This window comes from Sapajus apella, unplaced genomic scaffold, assembly GCF_009761245.1.
Source record: "Sapajus apella isolate SASKATOON/1434 unplaced genomic scaffold, GSC_monkey_1.0 scaffold39, whole genome shotgun sequence".
In the NCBI taxonomy this organism is placed as follows: Eukaryota; Metazoa; Chordata; class Mammalia; order Primates; family Cebidae; genus Sapajus; species Sapajus apella.
Genome location: NW_022436979.1, coordinates 18,196,838 through 18,223,844, shown reverse-complemented (window position 1 = coordinate 18,223,844; position 27,007 = coordinate 18,196,838). Strand labels below are relative to the sequence as shown.

General features: G+C 43.0%; 1 protein-coding gene across 6 annotated transcripts in view; it reads left to right on the top strand.

Annotated features, from left to right (window-relative positions):
• The window catches only part of ACSL1 (acyl-CoA synthetase long chain family member 1), a 71,910-nt gene that overhangs the window by 36,419 nt on the left and 8,484 nt on the right, over positions 1-27,007 (top strand). For 4 of the 6 annotated variants that reach the window (XM_032298772.1, XM_032298775.1, XM_032298774.1 and 1 more), the window contains exons 3-15: positions 2,082-2,196; positions 6,209-6,273; positions 9,685-9,786; positions 13,159-13,258; positions 13,482-13,660; positions 16,857-16,889; positions 17,021-17,072; positions 17,587-17,660; positions 20,646-20,723; positions 22,691-22,825; positions 24,435-24,569; positions 25,190-25,285; positions 26,555-26,627. In XM_032298772.1, the coding sequence (XP_032154663.1) occupies positions 2,082-2,196; positions 6,209-6,273; positions 9,685-9,786; positions 13,159-13,258; positions 13,482-13,660; positions 16,857-16,889; positions 17,021-17,072; positions 17,587-17,660; positions 20,646-20,723; positions 22,691-22,825; positions 24,435-24,569; positions 25,190-25,285; positions 26,555-26,627 (1,237 nt within the window). Of the gene's footprint in view, positions 1-2,081; positions 2,197-6,208; positions 6,274-9,684; positions 9,787-13,158; positions 13,259-13,481; positions 13,661-16,856; positions 16,890-17,020; positions 17,073-17,586; positions 17,661-20,645; positions 20,724-20,793; positions 20,872-22,690; positions 22,826-24,434; positions 24,570-25,189; positions 25,286-26,554; positions 26,628-27,007 lie in introns of all 6 variants that reach the window. The other 2 variants (XM_032298776.1, XM_032298771.1) reach the window with 2 other exon arrangements.

The following is a 27,007-nucleotide window of genomic DNA, read 5'->3' as shown; positions in this document are numbered from 1 at the left end:
GGATCAAGAGGTTACACATATGTAGCACACAGTAGGTATTGACAGAATGTCTATAAATGTATAAGCATAGAAAAAAGACTGGTAGAAATTTACCAGACTATTAATAGTAATCATTTTTCCTTGATGTTCTTCTGTATCACTTAAATGTTTGCTTTTTGTTTTTGTTTTTTGAGATGGAGTCTCGCTGTGTTACTAGGCTGGAGTGCAGTGGCGCGATATTGGCTTACTGCAACCTCTGCCTCCTGTGTTTAAGCGATTCTCCTGCCTCAGCATCCTGAATAGCTGGGACTACAGGTGTGCACCACCATGCGCTGCTTATTTTTTTGTATTTTTAGTAGAGACGGGATTTCACTTTGTTGGCCAGGATGGTCTCGATCTCCTGACCTTGTGATCTGCCCGCCTCGGCCTCCCAAAGTGCTGGGATTACAGGCATGAGCCATCGTGCCCAGTCTTAAATGGTTTTTAAGCAGTATATACATTATAACTTAAGGGGGGACAAAAAGCAAAAGAGCTTGTAGGAGGAGGAGTGGATAATCCTAACAGAAGTAGCAGAGCCTATGGAAACAGATCAGGCAGTCATCACCTTCTAAGGGGTCTCCATGTCACTACACCCCCTGGCACCCATTCATTTCCTTCTCAGCGCTGCCTGCCCAGACTGTCTGCTCTGAGACTTAGGTTTTCTCCCTTGTTTTTGGTGTCTCCTGTTTTCTTAAGCCAGAAATGATCTCATCCACTTTTGGACAGCTCTTTCCTGTTGGTACCAGAAGTTCTCATATCACAGTCTAATTTCTCCTAGGGTTTTCAGACTGTTGCAAAAGTGAAGGCCCCTCTCTGAAATTGAAAAAATAAATAAATAAAGATAGGCTCTCACATCATAGTCATTGGGCTTTTATTCATCAGTCTCTAAAGAGTGCTTTTTGGCTTTCTGTGGTAGTCTGGATGCGTTCCAGTGTCCTTTGGCCCCAGAGGACTGAGCAGCTCACAGTGGAGACGTGCCACCTCTAGAGACTACGGCTGTCACTGTGGGAGGCTAGGCCCTGCCACCTTACCTACATGGTTGGGAGTTCCTACACATAGCAAGTATACTTAGGAAGCCAACAGATGAAGATGGCCTAGAGAAAGGTGCACATCGATGTCAAATCTGCATACCTATAAATGCTGCAAATAAAACTAGTAAAAACCTGTCTCTGCACATTCATATGTTTTGCAGCTGATGATTTTAACTGTTAGAGATGCTATGCAAGGAAGTGCAGTGCAAGGAAGTGAAGTTTCTAGCAGATTATATTGTGGCTGGTGAGGAGATAAAACAGTGGAAATCATCTCAAAAAGAATTATAGGTAACGTTTTAGAAGTATAAGCAAGTGAGGTTCGTTGCCACCAGGGCTGAACAGGGTCAGTCCTCTGTGCCGTGGGTGGCAGTGGCTTGAGGACTGGCAGTGTGTGTAGTGGCGGCGGTTTCTGGTTCTCCTCTTGCTCTCTTTGGCCTTATCCGGCAGGTCCAGCACGTACAGGTCTGTGAACCTCTTTTCTTTTTTGACAGCCCTGTTGTCTTAGGCGTGTTTCCCTGAAGCCTGTGCTTACCTGCAGGTGAATGATTGGTTTACATCAGCACATTGCGCTGCAGTCATTCAGCAGACCCTGAGCAGCCATTCTGCGGGCAGCCCCTGGAGGGGTGCATATATACAACATAAATAACATATATATATATAAAACATAATTGTATGTTAGACTTCATATTTAATTTTTAAACATTTTATTTTTTTAATGGAAAAATACAAATTTTATGTATTTATGGTATATAATAGGAACAAGTTCAGGACATCTATTTTTAATAAAAATGGTGACTATATGTTCACTGTTAGTTGGTGACTGTAGTTAATAACAATGTACTATATATCTGAAATTACTAAGAGAGTAGATTTTAAGTGTTCTCATTACAAATAAATGATAAGGATGTAAGGAGTGGATATGTAAATTAGCTTGATTGAGCCATTCCACAGTGCATACATATATCATCACATGATGAAGGATCTTTATTTTTAACGCTTTCTTCTAACATGCTCCCTTTTCCTTTTTGATAGGGTACTGGTGGTGCTCGAAGATCCACACTACTTGACAGTGATGAGCCCTTGGTGTATTTCTATGAGGATGTCACAACATTATACGAAGGTTTCCAGAGGGGAATACATGTGTCAAGTAAGCATTTTCCTGCATCTGTGTGGCTGCTCCTTGCCATTTTTCATGAAGAAAGAGTGGCCTTTCAGAAATACACATTTGCTCCTATCTTTCACCTCCTTAGTATAGCTCAGGCCTCTCTGTCTCCTCTGTAACTTCCCCAGAGTCAATCCCAAAGCCCACTGGACCCTCTAGATATTCCCTGTGGCCCCAGGGCCTCCATGTTCAAATATATGAGCATCATGTCCAGTATTTTATGATGAGTCACATGTTACACCAGTGCACGATGGGCTCTGATGTTTCCTGCAATACAGAGATCTGTTAAACTGGGCCCACTCCAGCATTTCTCATGCTTACTTGACCATGAGACCCACATTTTGAGAAAGAAATACTGACATCCCAGTATGGCAGGATTCTGTTAGAGACACTTGGGAAATGTTGGCTCATGGGATTACCCTTCATTACTAACTGTGGCATAAGAAACCCTGTGACATCCAGCACACCTCCTTTCCAGTCTCTGTCCCTCCCAGGCATCCTGTATATGGCCCTCAGGTCATACTGAATTTCCCGCAGAGCCACCACTACCTCTGCTCTCTCCCAGCCTGGAGCCTTTGTGCAGTTTTTTGTTGTTGTTTTTTAGAAACGGGGTCTTACTTTGTGGCCCAGGCTTGACTCAAACTTCTGGCCTCAAGCGATCCTCCTGCCTCAGCCTCCCAAAGCATTGGGTCTACAGGCATGAGCCACCACGCCCAGCCTTGTGCACTTTTTTTCTTGATCATAAAGCCTCTTTCTACCCCCAGCCTGGGTGCTTGATGTATTCTTCTTGATCTTTTAAAATTCTCACTGCATTTTACCTTTTCTCTAAAACCTTCCTAGTCTGTTGTTTTCAGCCCCTACCTCCTAGTGAGACATTTCTTCCCTTTTCCCTCCCAGCACATTATATTCTTTCTGCATAACCCCTGATGGCACAGAGGTGTTCACCTGGCATTCTGCCCCCTACCCCCCAGCCCGAGCTCCTTGAGAACAGGGTGGCTGTGAGTTATCTCTTTTCACAGCACTGACAGTGGCTGGCACCCAGTGGGCACCCCACTAATGCATCCTCAATGAAGGGAGGAGTACCCTCTGGTTTTCCCAACCCTCTTTCTATTTTAGCCACTTCGTTTTTGCTTATATCAGGTTCGTCTCTGAAAATGGTCTTGGAATCCATGCTTTGTTATTTGAATCATCTGATGTTTATCTTTAATTTGGGCCACTGCCAGCTAGATCGTAGTCTCTTTATGGTCAGGAACCATGTGGTATTGCTGCCTCTGTCCCTCATGATATGTTGCGTGTAATACGCACTCAAGAAGTGCCTGTTGTTTTTTACTTGACACTGGTAACATTGGATGCCTTGGCACAGCGTGTTTGTCCCGGTGTTCCCATAGCAGGTACATTAAGCCCCATTACAAAGGAAAAGCAAGCTTACTTGTGTATTATTTAATTTATGAACATTTTCAAAGTTGGTGTCAAGGTCAGCGTTTGTCTGTGATAGTTAATATCCATCAGGTGGATCAGCCTAACACATGACATGTGAAAAAGTGTGTGTGTGTGTGTGTGTGTGTGTGTGTGTGTGTGTGTGTGTTCTTTTTCAACATCACAGAGCATGTATATGGTAAGTCCTCAGTTAATGTCTTTGATAGGTTCTTGGAAACTGCAACTTGAAAATGAGCATAATAAAACCAACTTTCCCATAGGCTAATTGATGTGAACAAGAGTTAAATTCCCACAGCATCTCTCTAGTCAGAAAAACATCACCAAACTTCTAAAGACCACACTTCTTATATTAAACACTGAAATAAATGTGAGTGATACATACATTTAGGAACAATTAATAAAAACAAGTAAGATAAGTATTTACCTGTTTATTCTGGTTCAGCGTCATGGGTGACTGGAGCCCATCTGGGCAGCCCAGGGTGTCAGGTGGGAACTGCCCTGGCCAGGACACCCTCTCGTAGGGCAGCTCATACGCACACCTGCTCATACTCTCCCACTGACCCACACTCCCTAGGACCACAGGGATGCACCAGTTGACCTCACAGGCACAGCTCTGGGATGTGGGACAGACTCAGAGTTCCCAAGAAAACCACCAGATGTGGGGGAAACAACATCGGATATGCATGATATGCCCTTTTGAGGACCTGCCACATACATGTAAATGTATATACGTTCATCTAGGAGCATGGTGACTTACATTATGCTTTTGACTCTTCTGATCTGAAGACAAGTCACATAACTTTTCTTTGGTCACTTGCTCTCCCTGGAAAATGAAAGTCCTTCTATGGATGTGTCAGAGAAGGTGGAGGAGAGCAGGTCCAGTCTTCCTGATCTGGACTCACTAAAGGGAGCTGCTGTGCAGGTCTCGGTTTGCTTTTTTTTTTTTTTTTTTTTCCCAGAGGAGCATTTTATTCTAAGCTTTTATTTCTTAGGCTACTGTAGAGTTAAACTTCTACAAAAGGGGAAAACCCAGCATTTGGATAAGGGGCAGAAGTTTGTTGAATGATAGAAGGAGCCCGCGTAGAGTTTTTAAACCTAGTACTTTGAAACTGCACCGAGGCAGCCATTTATAAAGATGGAGCTCCCTGCTTCTCAGTGACTCTCATCTCTAGCTGCTCTTTTGTGCCATCAGGGAGCTTCTAAAAAATACTGAGACCTAGGCCCCATCCCTGTCCAATTGAGTCAATAATGCTGAAGCCTGGGCATCACAGAGCCTAGGTATAGTATTAAGTTCCCCTGGTCAGCCTGAGGCTTAATGACCGTGGTTCTAGAGCCGGAGTTGGCGTACATTTTCTGTAAAAAGCCTGATAGTAAATGATTTTGGCTTTGGTACCATAGGGTCTTGGTTGCAACTATTCAACTGCAGTGTCACACAGAACAAAAATGAATGAGTGTGGCTGTGTGCCACTATCACTGTGTTTACAGAAACAGGCAGTGGGCCTGATTTGGCCCTTGGCTGTAGTGTGCCCATCTCTGTTTTCGAGGAATAAAATTGCATCATTTCATACGGCTGATGCAGTTTTTTCCCCATCTGGAAACAATACCTGATTGGACTCATCTTGTACGGCCCTGTTTTTTTATAGTCTCTGTAAGTTGGAGAGGGCCCGAGAAGAACTCTTTTTGTTTTCATCAGGACTGTTTCTAGGAATGGCAGAGAAATCAGTGTGTCTGGGCTGTCACCTCCCCAGCCACGTGGCTGACTCCTGAATCTGCGTGTGCAGCACACTGCTGTTCTCTGGGGCCTGATCTGTGTGATGGGGCCAGCCCTGCCTTCCATCCTGCTTCCTTAGGTCCTCACATCAAATCAGAGCCCCCTCACGAACACTCAAACCTAACATGCCAAAGCCAGATGCATTTTGATCCCCTTTTGCTTCTTTGAAACCTGAATGGGAATCTGGACACATCCTGATATTTCCTAACTTTTGCTTCACAAATTCCCCTTCACGTCCCCTCATTTTGCATCTTTTCTTTGGTTTTGTTTTTCTGCAATCATGACTTCACCCACGTAACTAGGATTCCAGGCAATTCTTGATACCTTTGGTCATCAGAATTTGGACACATAAAGAATTATATTTTCCTTTCCATATTCTGAGTTAGGATGCTCCGACTTCTTGCAAAGTGTTGACGAATGCCTCTTCTGAAAAGGTATCTCATTTCCACTACAGCAGGGTCTCTTTACCACCCACCTGCTGACTCCTAGTCTAAACCAGTAGGGTGGTAAAGAGGAATTCACAAATTAAGTGTCCTTAAGAGTTGGATTTTGCCTTTTCTCCCCTGTCCCCCTCTCCTGTCGCACTTAAACAAAGCAGAAATAAACAAGCAAATAAAAAATCAGACCAAAACTGAGGGAGAAAACATTTCCAATCTGAAGTCACCCTTTCTTATCTGAGAACTAAAGTTGAGCCTACCTGATATTTAGTAGAATAGGGTTGGGATACAAATTAAAATCCAGGAAAATTTATATGTGTTCAGCCCATCCATTGTTCCTTCTCTTTTTTAGATAATGGCCCCTGTTTAGGCTCTCGGAAACCAGACCAACCCTATGAATGGCTTTCATACAAGCAGGTGAGTTTGTATGAAACAGGCTCTGTGGGCTACTCTTGCTAGCAGGGATGCTTCCGTAAAGTGTATGTGCTGGACCAGCTCAGAGCATTGCCGTAAGCATGGGGCGTCCAAGGAGAAACCTGACACAAAGGTTTAGGGGGAATGAGTTAAGGAATTTAACTAGTAGTTCAAAGCACTGATGTGGATACATTGTGAAGTCGAGTATAATTTTTAAGATAAAATTCTAGAAACTGCTCCTCTCCCGGTCCCACTAGCAGCATAGAATTATTGCTCTCCACCTACGGAGTACCGGAAAAACTCAGAAGTTGGAACATGTAAACATGTCCTCATTTTACAGATGAGGAGAGCCTGTCCCAGGAAGAGAGGTGACTCACCCAAGGTCATAGCTGGTTAGTGGCAGAACCAGGACCAGAAGCAAGGCCTGTAGCCTCTTGTGTGGGCTCTCCTAGTATGTCCTGCTGACCTTCAAAGCTATCTTTGGCCATCTCACCACCCATACCCCCAGGACAGCCGTAGGGAGGAGCATAGATGTTGGGAAAGACACTTGTGTTAATGTAGGAGCACAAAGGAAGCTGGGCTCTGAGTGTAGTGTCCCTTGTCAGTCTCTAGTCCCCACCCGTCGATGGCTACAACTGTTGAAACAGCGGTTCATGAGTGGCAGTAGCAGTGCAGGAAGACGTTGCTGTTTATTTTTATTTTTATCATGATTACAATGAATGTAGATACCACGGCTCTTCCCCAGTCCATGTGGCACCCTGGGGCAGGCGAGCACCCCAGACGTGCCAGCTCTGTTTTGCTGCCTGCTGCTTCCACACAGCTGTCCAGTAAAGGCTCCTGCTGCTGGCTCCCCGTCTTCTGTTCTAGGAGCAGGTAGTCCTGCGGATTCATGAATACAAATGCACTTTCTCCATCTGGGTTTTGTGTGAAGGGCGGTTCAGGAGCTGTTGTGTTTGGGGTGCATCTGTGGAAGGGATCATTCTCTGCAGACGCAGAGCCACACTCCTGCAGTAGTGCTTGTTGGTTCTTCTCAGACCGAAGTGCACGAGTTCTCCCCAGCCATCCTCTGGGGTCGACAGGATGCAGAAGGCTTTGCCTGAGAGGTGTTCATCTGTGACTTCTCACACCTGCCCTGTAGAAGGAGCTAGGATCAGTAGCTCACATGACTGGAAGGATTTCCCGTTTTTATTCTGTCCTAGCAGAGCCAAATAGTAGTTTCCTGCACAAATGTAGTTTCCGGGATCCCCCATTTTCACAAGTGTGAGAACAGCTTGTGTGTGCTGAACACATAGCATTGCATGATGGTCCTGAGGCCTCATGGAACCCTCCGTGCCTCCTCGGTTGCTTCCGTTGTTTATTGGCTGGAAGAGGCAACCGTCCATTGCAGATTGGCGTTTTCAAGGCAGATTGAAAATCACTGGGGTTTCTGAAGGTGTGAATCTATGACTTGCACGCTTCATTTGGAAATGGGTGAAGATACAAAACTGAAGCCAACTTGGATTTAAACATTCAAATCTTTTTTTTTTTTTTTTTTCAGTCATCCAATGAATATGACCTTTTAGTGGTGAGGAATGCCTTAAAGGGTTTTTCTTTTTTTTGGAATGTATGAACTGTCTTTCTAGAAGTATAAATGTGCACATATTATTCAATAATATTTACCAGCTATATAGCATCCAATTGCTGGCATTTCTCAGGTTCCAATTCCTTAAATGCAACCAAGACTTTGGAACTCATCTGTGGAGAAGAGGGTAATGAGCCTGTTTGTGTCACCCTATTGTCACCTTACCAGAACCAGTCTGATCCCCATAGGCAGGGCCAGGATGGTGCCAAGGCCCAGAACCAATAGGATTTCAGGCCAGGGGGCAGGTGTGGCCTTATTTCCTATGGGTACAGGTGTGCTTTAAGAGTGCTCTTAGAATTTGCCAACAGAGGAGAATAAAGAAAATAACTCTAGGTGGGGCGCGGTGACTCACACCTATAATCTCAGCACTTTTGGAGGCCAAGGCAGCCAGGTTACCTGAGGTCGGGAGTTCAAGACCAGCCTGGCCAATGTGGGGAAACACTGTCTTTACTAAAAAATACAAAGATTATCTGGGCATGGTGGCCGGTGCCTGTAATCCCAGCTACAGGGAAGGCTGAGGCAGCAGAATGCTTGAACCCCAGAGGCAGAGGTTGCAGTGGGTCGAGATCATACCACTGCACACTGCACTCCAGCCTGGGCAACAGTGAGACTCTTGTCTCCAAAAAAAAAAAAAAAAAAATTACTGTAAAGATTTAAAGATTTCTTTAAAATTTTAATTTATTTGGGGTAGGGACGAGGAGAGGATAGGATAACTGTGCCAAATATTGCAAACCTACCAGTTTTTACTTAGTTGTTATAATATGCGTTCTTATATTTATGTGTGTTGCTTATCACTGTAATATTGTCCTAAGTATGGTGCAGTTTTCATAATTATAATATTTACTATGTAGCATTTTCTTAGTAATTTACCATCATTTACTTAATCATTCAGCCACTGGATGATTAGGTTTTTTACCCTAGAGATTTTTGATGCAATAATTTTGAAATATTTGCATATGTTTATATGTAGGCTTTTTTTTTTTTTTTTTTTTGAGGGGGTCTTGCTCTGTTGCCCAGGCTGGAGTGCAGTGGTGTGATCTCAGTACACTGCACACTCTGCCTCCCAGGTTCAAGTGATTCTCCTGCTTCAGCCTCCCAAGTAGCTGGGATTACAGGTGCCCACTACCATGCCTAGCTAATTTTTATATTTTTAGTTGCGATGGGGTTTTACCATTTTGACCAGGCTAGTCTTGAACTCCCTCAAGTGATCTGCCTGCCGTGGCCTCCTAAAGTCCTGGGATTATAGGCGTGAGCCACCGTGCCAGGCCTATATGTAGGCTTTTAAAAACCTTCTCCTGAGATTGAATTGTTTCCTAAGAATACATTCTCAAGAATGGAACTGTAGAACTAAATGATAAGAGCTTGCTCTTATTTTTTTATAGATCTCTCAAAAAAAGTTGCTGTTTCTGTGTTTGTAACAAATAAACAAGTTTTGGCTGCTTTATAAATTAAAAAACCTCATGTCTCTATTAATTTTATAATTTTATAAAACTAAAATAGAAAAAAATGTCTAAGAAGCCCTGCCATATAACAATCTGTGACCTGTAGCTGTTGGGATAAGTTTAATTTGCTTTGCTGAAGGAACCCTTCTCTTAATTCTGATTTCTTGTGAATAAAACCTTATGTTTTACAAAAAAAAAAAAAAAAACTATCAGTAAAGGAATATCTGCATGTGCCGTCTTTCCTTCTGTATGTAGCATTGCCTGCTGGCTGAGATACGAGTCTGTCATCTGTCAGCTTTGTTTCTGGAGTTGGGGCCCGATGCTGTTTCTGACTTTTCCTCTCCGTTTTAGGTTGCAGAATTGTCGGAGTGCATAGGCTCAGCACTGCTCCAGAAGGGCTTCAAGGCCGCCCCAGATCAGCTTGTTGGCATCTTTGCTCAAAATAGACCAGAGGTATGAACCAGTAGATACTTGCTGTACATGATTTTGAGAATTCTCAGATATAAGGGCCTAACTTCTGCTAGAAACCAGATTTTGTGGTCTGATTGCTACTAAAAATACAGCTTTGTGTTATACCTTAGAAAGTTGCACATATGAAAACCTGAAGCAAGGCCATTTAATTGCCTTTAAAAGAAAACAAAAAATTACTTTTTGGAGGGGATTATTTTAGTTTTTTTAAAACCAGGTTCCCAGACAAAATCCTTAGAACAGATAACTAACAAAGAAGTCATTTTACTTTAAGAGTCACCTCTGTGGGGCCCTATACAGTGGTTCACGCCTGTAATCCCAGCACTTTGGGAGGCTGAGGTGGACAGATCACCTGAGGTCAGGAATGCAGAACCATCCTGGCCAACATGGTGAAACCCCATCTCTGCTAAAAATATAAAAATTAGCTGGGCGTGGTCATGGGTGCCTGTAATCTCAGCTACTCGGGAGGCTGAGGCAGGAGAATTGCTTGAACCCAGGAGGTGGAGGTTGCAGTGAGCTGAGATCGCGCCATTGCACTCCAGCCTGGGCAACATGAGCAAAACTTTGTCTCAAAAAAAAAGAAAAAGTCACCTCTGTGGTTAGAAAAATGGCATTAAGAAGTTATTCATGTAATATGCAGGCTCCTTTGTTTCCTTTCTGAAAGCTATGAGGCCTTCCCTCTGGTTGGTTTCCAGAGTTTAAAATACCGTGGGCAATGGGACAGTACTCACCACTAGCCAGCCTTCCTTTGGGCAGTCTCTCATGGGCGGTCTAGGCCCAGCATGGTTTCTATAAACCAATGTGTGAAAGCATATTAGTCCGTTTTCACGCTGCTGATAAAGACATGCCCAAGACTGGGAGGAGAAAGAGGTTTAATCAGACTTACTGTTCCACATGGCTGGGGAGGCCTCAGAATGGTGGGGGACAAAAGATACTTCTTATATGGCAGCAGCACGAGGAAGAAGCAAAAGTGGGAACCCCTGATAAACTCATCACATCTCCTGATACTTTTTCACTATCACAAGAATAGCACAGGAAAGGCCAGCCCCATGATTCAATAACCTTCCCCTGGGTTCCTCCCACAACATGTGGGAATTCTGGGAGATACAATCAAGTAGAGATTTGAGTGGGGACACAGCCAGACATAGCAGAAAGTGAGTTTAAACGAGCAGCTCTTTTAGTGTGACTCAACAGATTAGTAGGTCTAGCTGTCTTGGAAAAATGCAGACACCTGGATTGAAGAAATCGAATTTATTCTTAATATCTACCTGTGTCCAGAAGACATGCTGGCTCAGTTGCTGTGCTACTGACTTTTTTTTTTTTTTTTTTTTTTTTTTTTAAATACGGATGGCTTCTTAGAGTTTTGTCACCTTTCAAGGGGAAAACAGCACTCTCCACAGCGGGACTATGGGTGGGCTTGTAGAGTGTAGTTTTTTTTTTTAATCCCAAATGACATCAAAATGTTTGTTTTGATGGAATTTTATCATGATTCTAGAACTGCAAAATGAATCTCTTACTTCAATAAGTAGGTTCCTTCATATATGTATGAGTTCGTTCAACAAATGTTTGCTGAGCACCTATTATATGTCAGACACTGTGTGGGGGTGCCAAAATACAGTGACTCAGTCCCTCTTCCTGAGTTACCACATAAGGAAATACAGACCTAAACACTGGTGCTTTCTCTGTCATGTGGTAAGTGTGGACACAGAGCAGAAGGCTTATAGAAGCTCAGTCAAGGAGGGCTTCCTGGAGGTGGCACCTGAGTAGAATCTTGAAGGAAATAGGGGTGGGGAGGCCAAGGGAATGCCCACGTTCACACCTGTGTCTGGGAGTGGAACATTTTCATGTGGTGGAGTGGCAGGAAGCACTTTCCTTATGTGTCACATGTACCCAAGGAGCCTGGAACTGATCTCCATATTGGTGGCTGAAAACTCCTTCTGGGAAAACACCAAAACTCAGAAGCCCAATTCCAGGCCAACTGGATGTGAGCAGGTTGTGCCCCCTTCCCCCAGCTGTGCCTTTAAGTGTCCTATGTGTTGGAGCTCTGCAGATGACTTCATTAGAAAAGTGCAGCTGGAGGGAGTGGGGGCCCTTGGGAATGATAGTGAAAGAGTGATCTTTCACCTTTGTCCAGTAGTAGGGCAGTGGCGATGTGGCCAGTGCCTTCAGCCACATCTTTCTGCATCTTCCATGTGGCGATGTGGCCAGTGCCTTCAGCCACACCTTACTGCATCTTCCATGTGGCGATGTGGCCAGCGCCTTCAGCCACATCTTACTGCATCTTCCATGTGGCAATGTGGCCAGTTATTATCTCACTTCTTTTCTTCACTTTTCTAGAGCGACTTCATCAAAACAGTTTTACTATTAGATAAGGTACTCCTTCCCTATTCCAGGCCATACAGTGTCCTGCTGCCGGAGGGATCTTCCTCAAGCCCCAAGCCACTGTTTTGCTGAGAAATCCTCAGTGGCTGCTCCTGCTCTCCAGCCAGAGCTGTCTGTGCCAGTCAGATCGCTCTCACCCCCCTGCCCCTGCTTTTGATCCTGCTGTCCCCTCTGTTAGCATCTCCCTGCCCCCCTCTGTCTCTGTCTCTCTCTCTTTTCCTCTCTGTCCAAAGGCAATCTCAGTTACACCTCCCAGTAGTACCTGCAGCCGCCTTGGCCCGTGGTGGGCTCACTTATCTCTGAGTCAGCCACTATCTGATATTGCTGATTATCTTTTCACATATTTGCCTCAATTCTTCAGGCAGATTTTAATCCCTCCCTCCCTCCCTCCCTCCCTCCCTCCTTCCCTCCTTCCTTCCTTACTCCTTTTTCTGTCTCTTTGTTTCTCTCTCTCTTTTCTTCCTTCCCTCCCTCCCTTCCTCTCTTTGTACATACATACATACGGTCTCTCACTCTGTCACCCAGGCTGGAGTGCAGTGGTGTGATCACAGCTCACTACAAACTCAACCTCCTGGGTTCAAGCAATCCTCCTGCCTCAGCCTGCCAAGTAGCTGGGACTACAGGTGTGTGCCACCATGCCCAGCTAACTTTTGTAGAAGCAGAGTTTCGCCGTGTTGCCCAGGCTGGTCTTGAACTCTTGGGCTAAGCTGATTCCCCCCACCTTGACCTCCCGAAGTGGCTGGGTTTACCAGTGTGAGCTAGTATGCCTGATCCTAATTTCTGTTTAAGAAGGGAATAAGTGTTTTGTTCTCATTATGAATCCCTCATTAGCACCTGGCACGGAGTAGTAGGTACACAAATGTTAATTTTGCTGCATCAAACATTTTCACTTTGAATCTCTCTTGAGTGTTGTTTTCCTTGTTGATTCTATGATGACATTTTGTTTTCTCTCCCTGACCTTTACTGTTTGTGTAGTGGGTGATTATTGAACAAGGATGCTTTGCGTATTCGATGGTGATTGTTCCACTTTATGATACCCTTGGATCCGAAGCCATCACGTACATAATCAACAAAGGTACGGCTGGGTTTTTTTGGCCTGGATTATTGGCCTAGTTATTGGTTAGATTCAGTGACTTTACATTTGCTTACATTTGATTTGACAAGGATTTTACATTTAAATGTGTATTTACCTTTTTATTCAAAGAATGTTGTACTTCAGGTATCCTTGTGCCAGATATGACAGAGTCAAACTTTTAACATCCCAGAGCTTATTCTTCATTGTATCTCTTCATTTACAGCTGAACTCTCTCTGGTTTTTGTTGACAAGCCAGACAAGGCCAAACTCTTACTAGAGGGTGTAGAAAATAAGTTAATACCAGGCCTTAAAATCATAGTTCTCATGGATGCCTATGGCAGTGAACTGGTGGAACGAGGCAAGAAGTGTGGGGTGGAAGTCATCAGCATGAAGGCAATGGAGGTGAGTTCCCTGCCTCCTTCCCTGAGGGCTTTCCCTGGAGCCATGTTGGCTCACACAATCTGTCCAGTGCTGTCTAGTGCCATCATGCAGCCGCCATCGGCGACCCATGAAAGAGCAGACATTTCTGTCTCATTACTGGAAAAAGGATTCTACGTCCATGCCCAGTGTTAACACATCACACCTTACCCAAGTGCTTTCAGCACTCACGTATTTATTCCAGAGCACTGACGAGCTGTGCCCGTAAATGCCGGAAATGGGAATTTCAGCTTCAGGCAGGTGGAACTTCCGGCTTCTGTGTCTTCTTTGGGCTTTAATGCCTTCTACTTACTGATTTGTCTCTACTGCCAAGCCGAATATAGAAATCAGCCTCATCATTCTTTTCCCTGGTGGCTCATGGAGAGTCCTGGTGAATTTCCAACATACATGTTTGATTTGGTTTATTTTCATATTGAATCTTTTAAGAGTCACACTAACCAACTTTAAAAGCAGCCATTCCAGGAGAATGAGTGTGGGGCATGCTCAGCTTGGGTGCTGACGTCAGGTGATTTAAGACGTTGGTCGCCGTCAGCTGGACTTGGATTAGACTTCCATCCAAGGAACATGGCCAGAGGAAGCTCTTTTTATATACATATCATAGCACGTCACAGGAAAACAGAGTCAGTCATTCTCTTTCTAAAGATGTTAGAAATATTTTTCTGAAAGGATTTTAAATTTTTATGTGTGATTTTCCTCCTTCTACAAAGAATTGGAGGCTATAAGTAAGGATCCGTAGAACCTTTCCTGAGGAACCTGGTAGGCACGGGGAGGCTCGTGTGTTCTAACAGAACCTTCTCTCTGTGCATGTGCACGGCCCTGCCTGACTCTCAGTAGCATCGAACATGATTCCGCAAGTGCTGACCTGTGTGCTTTCTTGTTGAATTGCGGTATTAGCTAGCTGGTTACCTAGCGTTTTCCCTCTTGTTTTTTCACTTGTAAACCCCTCTTACTATAATGCAATCTCTTTTTCCCTACCTTCCCTTTTATTCCCCTCCCTCCTCACAGATGCAGGAATTTTTCTGGTATTTTTTGACTGCTGTATGATAAACAAGTAATGTTAAGATTTAAAAATTATTTAGATGATTGAAGATTATAATATAAAGTTTATATTAAAATATTAATTTATAGAAGACATTGTTTTACCTGCTTAATATGATTCATACTTAGTTTTTAAAAACACTCTGAGCAAAAGACGAAGGTCTGAAGAAATGAATTTAAAATTAGCATTATGGTTGATCTTGTGGTTGACTTTATATTAATGTATTTTTTAAGGGATCAAAATTAGAATCATTGGTATTTGGAATGTTTGCATTTTTAATAATCATGAAAATTTTAAACATACAAATAGTCGAAAGAATTTCTTAGCAGATGCTGTATACCCACCACCAATTGACATTTTAGTATATTTGCTTTATCACATATCAATCTATCACTCTATCCTTCCATTCATCTTATTTTTTTGATGCATTTTCAGTAAGTTGCAGATTTTATTACTCCTAAATACTTCAGTGTGTTTATAATTAACTAGAATTGTTTTTGTTTATGTTTTTTTTTCTGAGAACATAAAAACGACAAGATTTTTTTTTTAATAATTGCAATATTTTTCCTAAATGATACCGTAAGACAGATGTAAGGCTGTGAAAACTTTCATGACAGAAGAGCACTAATTTGAATAATGTTTGTTCCTAATAAATTAAGAGCCAAATTATGTGTAAATGGTTTATTCAACATCCTTTTTTTTGAAGAATTGGACATCTTCAGAAGTTATGTAAGATTTTTAATAGATGAGTAGAAATCTGGAGCTAATAAAGGTTATTTTGAAAAAAAAGTACAGAATTATCATTGCCTTAGCTTTTAGTTGATTTCTAATTGGATGTATTTGTTCCTGTTCTTAATCAGTGGTCTGTCACTTATGTCATTTAAAATGTGTTTAAGATTAAAAACTTAATATATGCTGGGCAGAAACTCACTGAGCCCTGAGCACACCCATCTAATTTCCATACGAATTGAACATGTTCAATGGCATGTTCATTCCATATGCTCACTCAAGCTGTTCCATTTTAATAGGAAAAGAATATGAATAGTTCATTTACTAAAATTAATAGATATTAAAGTGGCTTTAATGCAGTAAAGACTGCCCTAATGCAGTAAACCGAACCCTATCAGTGGTAGTGACTGAAAGCCTGCCTCTGGGAAATGCTGCCCTGGGCAATGAGTCTGTCATTCTTAACCTTTAAGTCCATTCAGGAAGTAGTCCTAGAGGTTCTGCTGTGGCCTATTTTATAGTTGGAGACTCCCAAATCCTATTTCAACTCTACGTGGGGAGATATTTGAGCCTCTCCAAAATGGCTAGCATTTCCATCTAGCAGAGATTGATTTTTCTCCCCAGGTTGCAGATGTCAGTTGTGCAGAGCTGGGTGATAAGGTAGTGCTGTGCCCTGATTTGAGCATCGTATGGAGTATCTGCATTATCTAGTTATGATTAAGAACAGGGTTTTGTTGAAGGCCCTACTAGGAAATGCAAGTGGGGACCAGAAATGCGTTGTAAAGACTTTGGCTGCTGGCAGGGAGCGGTGGATCACACTTGTAATTCCAGCACTTTGGGAGGAAGACACAGGTGGATCACAAGGTTAGGAGATGGAGACCATCTTGGCTGACACTGTGAAACCCCATCTCTACTAAAAGTACAAAAAAATTTAGCTGGGCATGTTGGGGGGTGCCTGTAATCCCAGCCATTTGGGAGGCTGAGGCAGGAGAATCGCTTGAACCCAGGAGGCAGAGGTTGCGGTGAGTCAAGACTGTGCCACTGCACTCCAGCCTGTGGGGGCAGAGCGACACTGCGTCTCAAAAAAAAACAAAAAAAAAAAACTTTGACTGCTATTTTTTTAATACATTCTATTTTAAAGGCCAGTCCTAATACCATTTATGTAGTTTTATGTAAGAGAGAAGGTAACTGGAAAATGGCTTCTCAGGATGAATAAATATTTTGGTTGTGGTTAATTAAGGCTACTATAGTTTCTTTAATTAGAAAATTATGCTGTTTTCGAGCCAGCTGTGAGTGAACCCCACAGTAAAGGCAGCTTTACCTGACTTGATATGACCTTATCCTTTACAGTTGGAAAACATTTCCATTTAAGATTTTTTTTCTCTTCTAATTAAGGACCTGGGAAGAGCCAACAGACAGAAGCCCAAGGTAAGCACACTGTGTCAGACCCTGCTCTGTCCTCTTTGTAGTTTTCAATATCTAGCCCCGGACTTTATGGCTTATAGTTCTTTTTTCTGGTCTGATTTATACCAGCTTTTTTTTTTTTTAATCTTCTTTAGCCTCCAGCACCTGAAGATCTTGCAGTAGTTTGTTTCACAAGTGGGACTACAGGTAAGTGTTGAGATAGAATTGCTTCTACGTGTGGCAGCCGGTGGTCTGTACTCTCCCCCACCTCTTTTGGATGACTTACCAGCTAATGGTAGATGGACCAAAAGCAGAAGAGAAGGAAGTGGTTCAAGTGCTGTCTTCTTGTTGCTCTGTAAGATCTTCTCAGAGTCCAAGAGTGCCAGATAATCCCTCAAGCATGTATTGAAGGTGATATTAGATTCACCTGTCTTCCTAGGACAGATTATATTGGTGGCTCCCAGGAAGAAAATTTCTGGTTTTTCTTCTCTTATTACTATGTATAGCCTTTAAAATTTGCCTATATTAATAAAGGTTTTTAAAGATGAGTCAGTGAAAGGATTGCAGCTTGCACAGGAATTTAGTGGTGTTCAACATTTGGCTTTCACGATGTATCTAACAGGAGAGGTGTCTGAGGCCCTAATTATTTGGAGTTTCTGGGCCTCCTTCATTTCTGTCATTCTTTACTCTCACTTTGTTCTGCTTGATATGTGCTCCACAGGCAACCCCAAAGGAGCACTGATCACTCATCGAAACGTAGTGAGCGATTGTTCAGCTTTTGTGAAAATGACAGAGGTAACTTTTGGGGATCTTGTCATCTTTCTTCATTGGTTGACATTAGTCCTTGAGGAAGAAAGTGCTGAAGGTGGCATCACGGGTTGAGTTCATGTGGTATTTAGAAAAGATCTGACCTACAGATAAGGGCAGAACTGTAGGCCCCGGTCCACCTTCTCTCATGGTTTTCACTTTGAACTTTATCACCAACCCTTGCCTGTGACAATTAAGGTGAATTGACAGATGAAGTTTACTGCAACATTTATATAATGAAACTTTATTTGGATATTGCCCTAGAAATATGTCCAGGAAAGGACAGAGAAGAGATGGACTCTCTTGTGTTTTTATCCAGTGTCCCAGTATTTGGGAAATAATTTATTTTAAATTGGCACTGAAATGTTAAAAGGTTTTTAGTTATTATTATCTATTGTGGTCAGTATGACTTCCATTGCACTAGAAGTATTAAAGCCTTGCACTACAACTGATTTCCAATAATTTTAAAGTTTACTATCCAATGTCTTAGTCTATTAAGGTTGCCACATAACAAACAAAAAAAAAAAAACACAGACTCAGTGGCTTAAACAACAGCCATTTATTTTCTCACAGTTCTGGAGGCTAGAAGTTCAAGATCAACTGCCGGCAAATTTGGCTTTTGGTGATGGCTCTCTTCCTGCCTTGCAGACGGTCGCCTTCTCCTGTGTCCTCACATGGCCTTTCTTCCATGCATGCACGGAGAGAGAGAGCCTGGTGTCTCTTCCTCTTCTTATAAGGACATCAGCCCTATCAGATCAGGGCCACTTCCAAATACAGTCACAGCAGGGCCCCATCTACATTGGGAGTTAGGACTTCAACACAGGAATTTAGAAGGGCTGGTGACATGATTCAGTCCATAACACCAAGAGCCTATTCCAAACTTGCCTTTTTTTTTTTTTTTTTTGGGAGATGGAGTTTCGCTCTTGTTACCCAGGCTGGAGTGCAATGGCGCGATCTCGGCTCACTGCAACCTCCGTCTCCTGGGTTCAAGCAATTCTCCTGCCTCAGCCTCCCGAGTAGCTGGGACTACAGGCATGCGCCACCATGCCCAGCTAATTTTTGTATTTTTAGTAGAGACGGGGTTTCACCATGTTGACTGGGATGGTCTCGATCTCTTGACCTTGTGATCCACCCGCCTCGGCCTCCCAAAGTGCTGGGATTACAGGCTTGAGCCACCGCGCCCAGCCTCCCAAACTTGCCTTTTAAAAGGTGCTTATTGAACAACATAATGCCTTTTCCTCATACTCTTTTCACATTTAACATAATTGGCTCTTGCAGTCTCTTTGGGAGTATTCTGTAGCTCTAATTTTTTATAGCAGGAGCCCAAGCTTAATGGCTGTGGGAAATGGACATGTTTGGTGGCTGCAGAAAACTGATCTTTGAGGGAGCTTACTAGTTATTTTACTTGGCTCACACTTTCCAAATACCCTTTTAAAAGGTGTACACTTTCTAAACAGAGTTCAACATTTAGTACTTTACCAAAGTAAAATTTTAATTTCCTAATTGGCCTTCAAAGAAAACTTAAAATGCATTGGTGGCTCATTGAGGCAAATGGTTACAGAACTTTGTTTAAAGTCAACTATAATATCAAATCAATTACAGTATCAAGTACAACATCAGTAACTTCTCAGCTTTGTAAAATGTCTAATGATAATGGACATATTTTTGTACTAAATTAGAAAATGGGAAAGTATAGATAGAATGGAGTCTGATTTCTCATGTTAATATAACAGTTTCGTCCTGAGAAGTGCTGGTTGGGGTGCCTGTCAGACTTGAATAAAATCAAGCTAAGAGTATAGCATGCCCAGCCCACATCCAGTGCTCCTGGGGCTGCTGTGTTTGCTCAGGATTGATGCTTTCATCCATTGTCACATTATTATGAAGGGTGACCCAGCTTTAGGAAGGGAAAGGGCATGGCTCAGAACTTGGTACGTCATCCCCTAGGTAACGACAGTGCCCTCATTTCTTAGTTGGTGCGACAGCAGCTGTTTGGATACCTCCTGTTTTGGCCAGAATTATTTATGTTAATAACATGAATATTCTATACAAACCCTCACTGTGCCTGCCCTACGTAAGGCCCATTGTGACGGAAACCAGATGTCCAAATTTAATCTGCCTGTGGACCCATCATGATCAGCATTTTATAGGAGAGCAAATTCCTGGGTGCCAGATCTGAGGTTGTATTAAACAAATTGTGGTATTTTTCATGGATTGAAGTAGGGCTTTAAGGTAAAAATGTTGATCAAACTCAAAATACTCTAAGGACCTTGGAAATCTACCTTCTTTTATCTTCTCTCCTCCTTTTCCTTTGTAACATAATACATAATTTTATGTTGAAATGGGTTCTATATTTCTTAAGGTATAATTGAACTTGCTGGGTATTGGGGATACTGTAATGATGAAATACTAATTGATTAGAGCACATAATCCCTTAGCCTTCCAATTTGGGCAAAATTTTCCTTGTCTTGATTAAAGTCCTGAAGTGGATTTACTTTGTTATTAGGAGTGACTTCCACTTTATTTGAATAATTAAAGTATTGCTTTTCTTTCTTTCTTTCTTTCTTTTTTTTAATTTGAGAGTGGCACAATCTTGGCTCACTGCAGTCTCCGCTTCCTGGTTTCAAGTGATTCTCCTGCCTCAGCGTCCTCAGTAGCTGGGATTACAGGCATGCACCATCACGTCTGGCTAATTTTTGTATTTTTAGTAGAGAAGGAGGTTCACCTTGTTGGCCAGGCTGGTCTTGAACTCCTGACCTCAAGTGATCCACTTGCCTCTGCCTTCCAAAGTGCTGGGATTACAGGCATGAGCCACCATGCCCCTTGCTTTTCATTTTATTCTTTGGTGAGAAAAAGTTACAGACCATAAGCAAAAGCTGTTCCTCCTTAGTGTTGAGGTACTATGTGCTCTGAAATAAAAGGGAAATCACTGGAAGTCTTAATGCTTTTCTGTCTTGCTGGTGTCTTTGCTTACAGAATACAGTCATTCCTTGCCCAGATGATGTTTTGATATCTTTCTTGCCTCTCGCCCATATGTTTGAGAGAGTTGTAGAGGTAGGCATTTAGTTTTGTTTTCCTTGCTTGCTTGTTTGTGTATGTTCTACTAAGTAGTTGTGTTTTACAGAAAGTAATTGCCTTCAATGCCAGTGACACACACATTTCGTTTTTACCACTTGCACACGTATATGAACAGCTCATGCTGGTAAGTGTAATGCACAGACTGTCGTCCTGATAAAGAATTCTTTGCTCAGCCCTGTTTTAGAAATGGTGATTATTTGAGAGAATATAAATTCTTTTTCTGAGTTTGAATAGGTTACTTGAATTTAATCATTCATTTTAAAATTAGGAGCTCAGACTTTTGAAGGATACTAATATGGACATGAGTCCAGAAAGATCACCTCTAAAAGTTTGTCATTATTAATTCAGTTCTACAAAGCCCAGTGAGGCTTCCATTCTGTAAAATGTCTCTGTTTTTTAGTTTGCCTGTTCATAATGCACAAGTTGGCATGAGACTAATTTTTTCTTTTTTTTACATATATTAAATTATTGACCTGAAGAAAGAGAGACTAATTTTTTCACCAATATTCTAAGTGCCCTTGGGAAAAAAAAAAAGATGATCTTTGAGTTGACCTTTGCCTAGGCTCCCTGTACTCAACTGTGTGACTAATTTTAAAACTGACCAAGAACCACCTTTTTTCCTTCTTGGACAATTTTGGATTTTATACTATAGGAAAAAACAATGGGCACCATTCATTCATTTAGTGAGTAGTTACTGAGTGCCAGCTGTGTGCCCACTGCTGTATTGGAGACGAAGCTTATTTGGATGACTGCTGCCCTGTAGGATTTGCTCACCTCAGAGGATCGAAGGCAATTAGATCCCGTCTGCCATCTGTTCCTTCTACTTCCTGCACTCCTCAGGATCTTCTGGGTTTATGAAGCAATCTCAAACGAGTTGCTGTACCTAACTGTTTTAGAGGTGTACCTAGAAGGCAGGCCACATTGAACAAAAGCCTTCTGAGCTGTAATTGTTAAACAGTGAACCATGGTGTACCTTTCTTGTGGTTTCTACTTTTATGTCAGAGAATGTTTGTACTTCCCTTGCGTCATCTTTTGAATCTTTTTTAAATTTAAAATAGGCAAACGGTTAAGTTCATATGGCTTGCCAGTACAGTTTGTACTAGACAGGAAAAGAATCACGCAGTATATTCCAGCTGAATGGCAAGCCACTCTGGTGTTAGATACTCTGGCGTCACAACTTCATACTTGGTGGTCTTTCAGAAACTTTTAGTTAGATTCAAACAAAAGAAAATGAGGCTTTAATAAACGTGGACTGTAGGCACGTAGTTAAGTTTTTATTTTGAGAATAAATTAAAAGTAAAGTTTCTAGAATGCTATATATATATTTGAGACAGGATCTCCCTCTTGTTGCCCAGGCTGGAGTACAGTGGCACGATCTTGGCTCACTGCAACCTCTGCCTCCTGGGTTCAAGCGATTCTGCAGCCTCAGCCTTCTGAGTCACTGGGACTACAGCCACCTGCCACCAAGTCCAACTAATTTTTGTATTTTTAGTAGACACAGGGTTTCACCATAGCATGGCCAGGCTGGTCTGGAACGCCTGACCTCAAGTGATCTGCCTGCCTCAGCCTCCCAAAGTGCTGAGATTACAGGCATGAACCACTGTGCCCAGCCACTAAAAATATTTAGAGTACGTAATACCACGTCATTCATTCAGCAAATACTTATCACCACACCAAGAGAGTAGAATCTCTGTGATCATCACTAAAAACAACATAGCCTGTTTTTTTACTAACTCCTGTATCTTCAGGATGACCAAGAGAAATACCACATTTCCATGTTGTACAATGACTAGTAAATGCACGGTTTTTTTAAAGTTAGCTATATTTAGGAAATTTAAGATTTCTGGAAACTGGCCTGAAATGCTAAGTCTTGTGTATTGTCCGTATGTTGGGTAAGCCCTGCTGTGATGATAAAATGTTTGTTGTTTCCATTACACCTGTAGTGTGTAATGCTGTGTCACGGAGCTAAAATTGGATTTTTCCAAGGAGACATCAGGCTGCTTATGGATGACCTCAAGGTGCTTCAACCCACTATCTTCCCTGTGGTTCCCAGACTGCTGAACCGGATGTTTGACCGAGTAAGTTCCAAACAACAAAGTCCCAGGACTGAGCACTGACTTGGAAGCAGAGGCTTGGGTTTGAATTGGGCTGTGCCATGTGCCATCTGTATGACCCTGGACAGTCCTCTTAATTTTGCAGAACTTCTGTTTACTCATCTGTAAAGTTAGAACGCATTTACCTCTCAGAGTTGTTGATAAGGATTATAAGAGAAAACGCATGAACACACTTTGTGAATCATAGTCACATAGTCACAGTACAAGTGTCAGGTGGGAGTCATTTTATTTTTTACAATAAACGCTTTGAGCCTCTGCTTCCTCATGTATAACATGGACTGTTACCTCTTCTCTCCTACTGTTTGTCTCAGAAGTTACTAATGGGATCACATGAGGATAGTGACTATGAAATGGTTTTCTTAATTGTAAAGCTCTTTGCATGGACATGTAAAACATTGCTTACTTGGCCACATTGAAAGAAGTGACTAAGCCACAGCAGAGACCAAGAGAACACTAGCTCCTCTGTGGTGGGTATCATTGCGTGGACCACACAGCCAGGGCCAGGCACATGGGCATGAGCACTCTCCAGAATGAGTTTTCACTGGGCAGTATTTATTTATTTTGAGGCAGGGCTTCTGTCATCCCTCAGAATCTTCTTATATTTTTAATGTTTTTTTAAAACAGTTTTTAAAAGAACAACACTATTGACATATAATACACACTCTGAATAATTCGCTGATTTAAAGTGTATAATTCAGAGGTTTTGAGTATTGTCACAGAGTTCTGCAGCCATCACGACAATCAATTTTAGAACATTTTTATCACCTCCAAGAGAATCCCTTACCTAATCTTTAGCTGTCATCCCCAGACCCCCTCCATCCTTAAGCATCCACTCATCTGTGTTCTAAATCTGTGTATTTCTCTATTCTGGACTTCTCTATGGATTGAATTATGCCGTATGTGCTTCTTTGTGACTAGCTTTTTTCACTAGCATCCACGTAGCATGTGTTAGCACTTCATTCCTTTTAATGGCAAAACAGTATTCCACTGTATGGTTAGAACACATTTTCTTTATCCATTCCTCCTTTTTTTTTTTTTTTTTTGAGACAGGCTCTCGTTCCATTGTCCAGGCTGGAGTGCAGTGGTGTGATCATGTCTCACTGCAGCCTCCATTTCCAGGGCTCAAGCAATCCTTCCACCTTAGCCTCCCCAGTAGCTGGGAGCACAGGCATGCACCACCATGCCCTGCTAATTTTTGTATTTTTTGTAGAGATAGGGTTTCATCATGTTGGCCACACCAGACTCAAACTCCTGAGCTCAGGAGAGCCGCCCACCTCGGCCTCCCAAAGTGCTGGGATTACAGGTGTGAGCCATGACACCTGGCCTATGCATTTCTACTTGAGGGGCATTTGGGGCTGTATGTTTTCATTGCTCCTGGGTGTGTACCGAGGTGTGGAATTGCTGATCCTGTGCTGAGCATGCGTGACCATTAGAGGACCGGCCAGGCTGTTTTCCAGAGCAGCTGCGCCATTTTGTGTTACCCAGCGGCGTATGAGGGTTCCGATTTCTCCACACTTTTGGTCTCTGACCATCCTAATAGGTGTGGAAACCTTCTCATGTCTTGCCTCATTAGATTTTCGGACAAGCAAACACCACACTGAAGCGATGGCTCTTGGACTTTGCCTCCAAGAGGAAAGAAGCAGAACTCCGCAGCGGCATCATCAGAAACAACAGCCTCTGGGACAAGCTGATCTTCCACAAAATACAGGTAACACGTGACTCACAGCTGCCATTCTCATGGAAGCCAGCTTAGGTTTTAAGAGTTCTATGAGGCTTTTTTTGTTAGAGAGATGAAGGTAAGGGAGAAAATGACATGTTTGTATTAATTCTAGCATGTGTTTAGAAACTAAGGCAAAGCCATTAAATAGGCCTCAGTTTCTAAGATAAATAGTACTGCAGCCATCTAGGGGGACAAGGAGTCAGGGTAGTGTAGCCTTTCTAATTCTTCATTTTGTTTCGGTTTTCTGGAACAAGTATGTGACGCTTAAGGTAATTTTTTAAGCATGAGTGATAATGGTTAATAATAATATGCCCCGCAGAAGGCCAGAATTGGGGTAGTTGCCACAGATCCCCCAGTCTTGTTCTGATTCCCTGAAATAGCTTCTGCAGAGGTGGGACTGACTCCATACACACTGGAAGGGAACAGGGCAGTCACAGGTGGAGACGAACTGTGCCCTGTGTTGCCATTGTGAGTGCCGTGAGTTCTCCGTGTGGCCTGCAGAGGGGCTGTGGGTTAGGGAACAGGGCCCCAGGTAGGCCTCTGGCTGAGAGGCCGCCGACTTCCAGATGTGTAACCCTCACCTTCTCCCACTCTCCCTGCCTTGCAAGTCGAGCCTGGGTGGAAGAGTCCGGCTGATGATCACAGGAGCCGCACCGGTGTCTGCCACTGTGCTGACGTTCCTCAGAGCAGCCCTGGGCTGTCAGGTGAGGTGAATTGTATGGCACCTGATTCTCCCAGACTAGGATGCCCAGCCTGCTTCTGCACCAATGTCGTTTGTACTCTGTGTGTGTGTCTTCTTTTTTAATTGACGAGAGTATCTATATTTGTGGTGTACATGATGTTTTGATGTATGTAAACATTGTGGAATGGCCAAATCAAGCTAATTAACATGTGTCTTACCTCACATACTTTTTTCTTTTGAGATGGAGTCTTTCCCTGTCACCCAGGCTGGAGTGCAGTGGCGCAGTCTTGGCTCACTGCAAACTCGCTTTCTAAGTTAAAGCAGTTTTCCACCTCAGCCTCCCGAGTAGCTGGGATTACAGGCGTGTGCCACCACACCCAGCTAATTTTTTGTAATTTTAGTAGAAACGGGGTTTCACCATCTTGGCTCAGCTGATCTTGAACTCCTGACCTCGTGATCCACCTGCCTCGGTCTCCCAAAGTGCTGGGATTACAGGCATGAGCCACTGCACCCAGCCACCTCACATACTTTTTTTGTCTGTGGTAAGAACACTTGGAGTCTACCCTCTGTGCAGTTTTCAAGTATAGATACATTGTTGTTAGCTGTAGTCGCCTTACTATGGAGCTCTTAAACCCATTCCTCTTGATGGGGACTTTGTGCTCTTTGACCAATATCACCCCAATCCTTCCCACCCCCCACTTGTGTGTGTGTCTTATTTTTGTTTGGAAGAGATATATATATATATATATAGATATATGGAGAAGCAAGCATATATATATTTTTTACCCTTGGCAGGGGAATGTGTGTATCTGCCATTTGTTGAATTTTTCTAGGGTCAGACACAAGACACACCATTAGAAGCAGGCATACAGGCGTGGAATGGGTCACAGGTGATGAGCTTCCCCGCACACCATGCTGAGAACCTGGACTAAAGGGAGAAGGGAGGATTTGGTGACAGGATGTGTGTGGGGTACACGTCCTGTGAATTGGCCAAGCGAGTTCACTGCTGTTGGGTGGTGACCAGTCACATAGGGCTTCTCCCTTGCTTGGCCACAGGAAGTTAAGTAGAAGGTACACCTGGGTGATGGCTGGTGTTGGCAGAGGGGTGAAGGTGTGTGCGTGCTGTTGTAAAGCATACTGGACCGTTGAATGAACTTACTGAACAGATCATTTGAAATGAAATTTCACCACAGTCAGTCATGACTTGGGAGTTAGTGAGACTTCATTGTGCACTTCCAGCAAAGGTGTGACTGTGCTTTCCTTAATAACGCCCCCTCTCTTGGTGCCCCAGTTTTATGAAGGCTACGGACAGACCGAGTGCACTGCCGGGTGCTGCCTGACCGTGCCTGGAGACTGGACCGCAGGTATGACTGGGGGAGGCTCCTTTTTGGAATTCTGTGATTCACATTGGGTTATTGGTGTGTCTGGAATTGGGTTAATAACTGATTGGTTCATTAACCATCTTAAACAAAAGTGCTGTGTCTCTGATCATTAGGGCTGGGGGCAAACACTCTGTGTCAGGGCACTGTGGGGAAGGCACCTGTGGTGACTGAGGGGTGGTGCTGGGTATCTGGCCATAAAGCTGGTGGCAGCACAGACTTGCCTAGACCCTACCAGTGATATCTGAGAGGGGGCCTGTGTTCCAGATTGAGAATGTCTGGCCCAACAGAGCTTCCTAGTAGTTGAGTAGGGTCTCGTTATTTGCTGGCCATTTTAAACAACAAATAGTTATTAAATTTGTGCT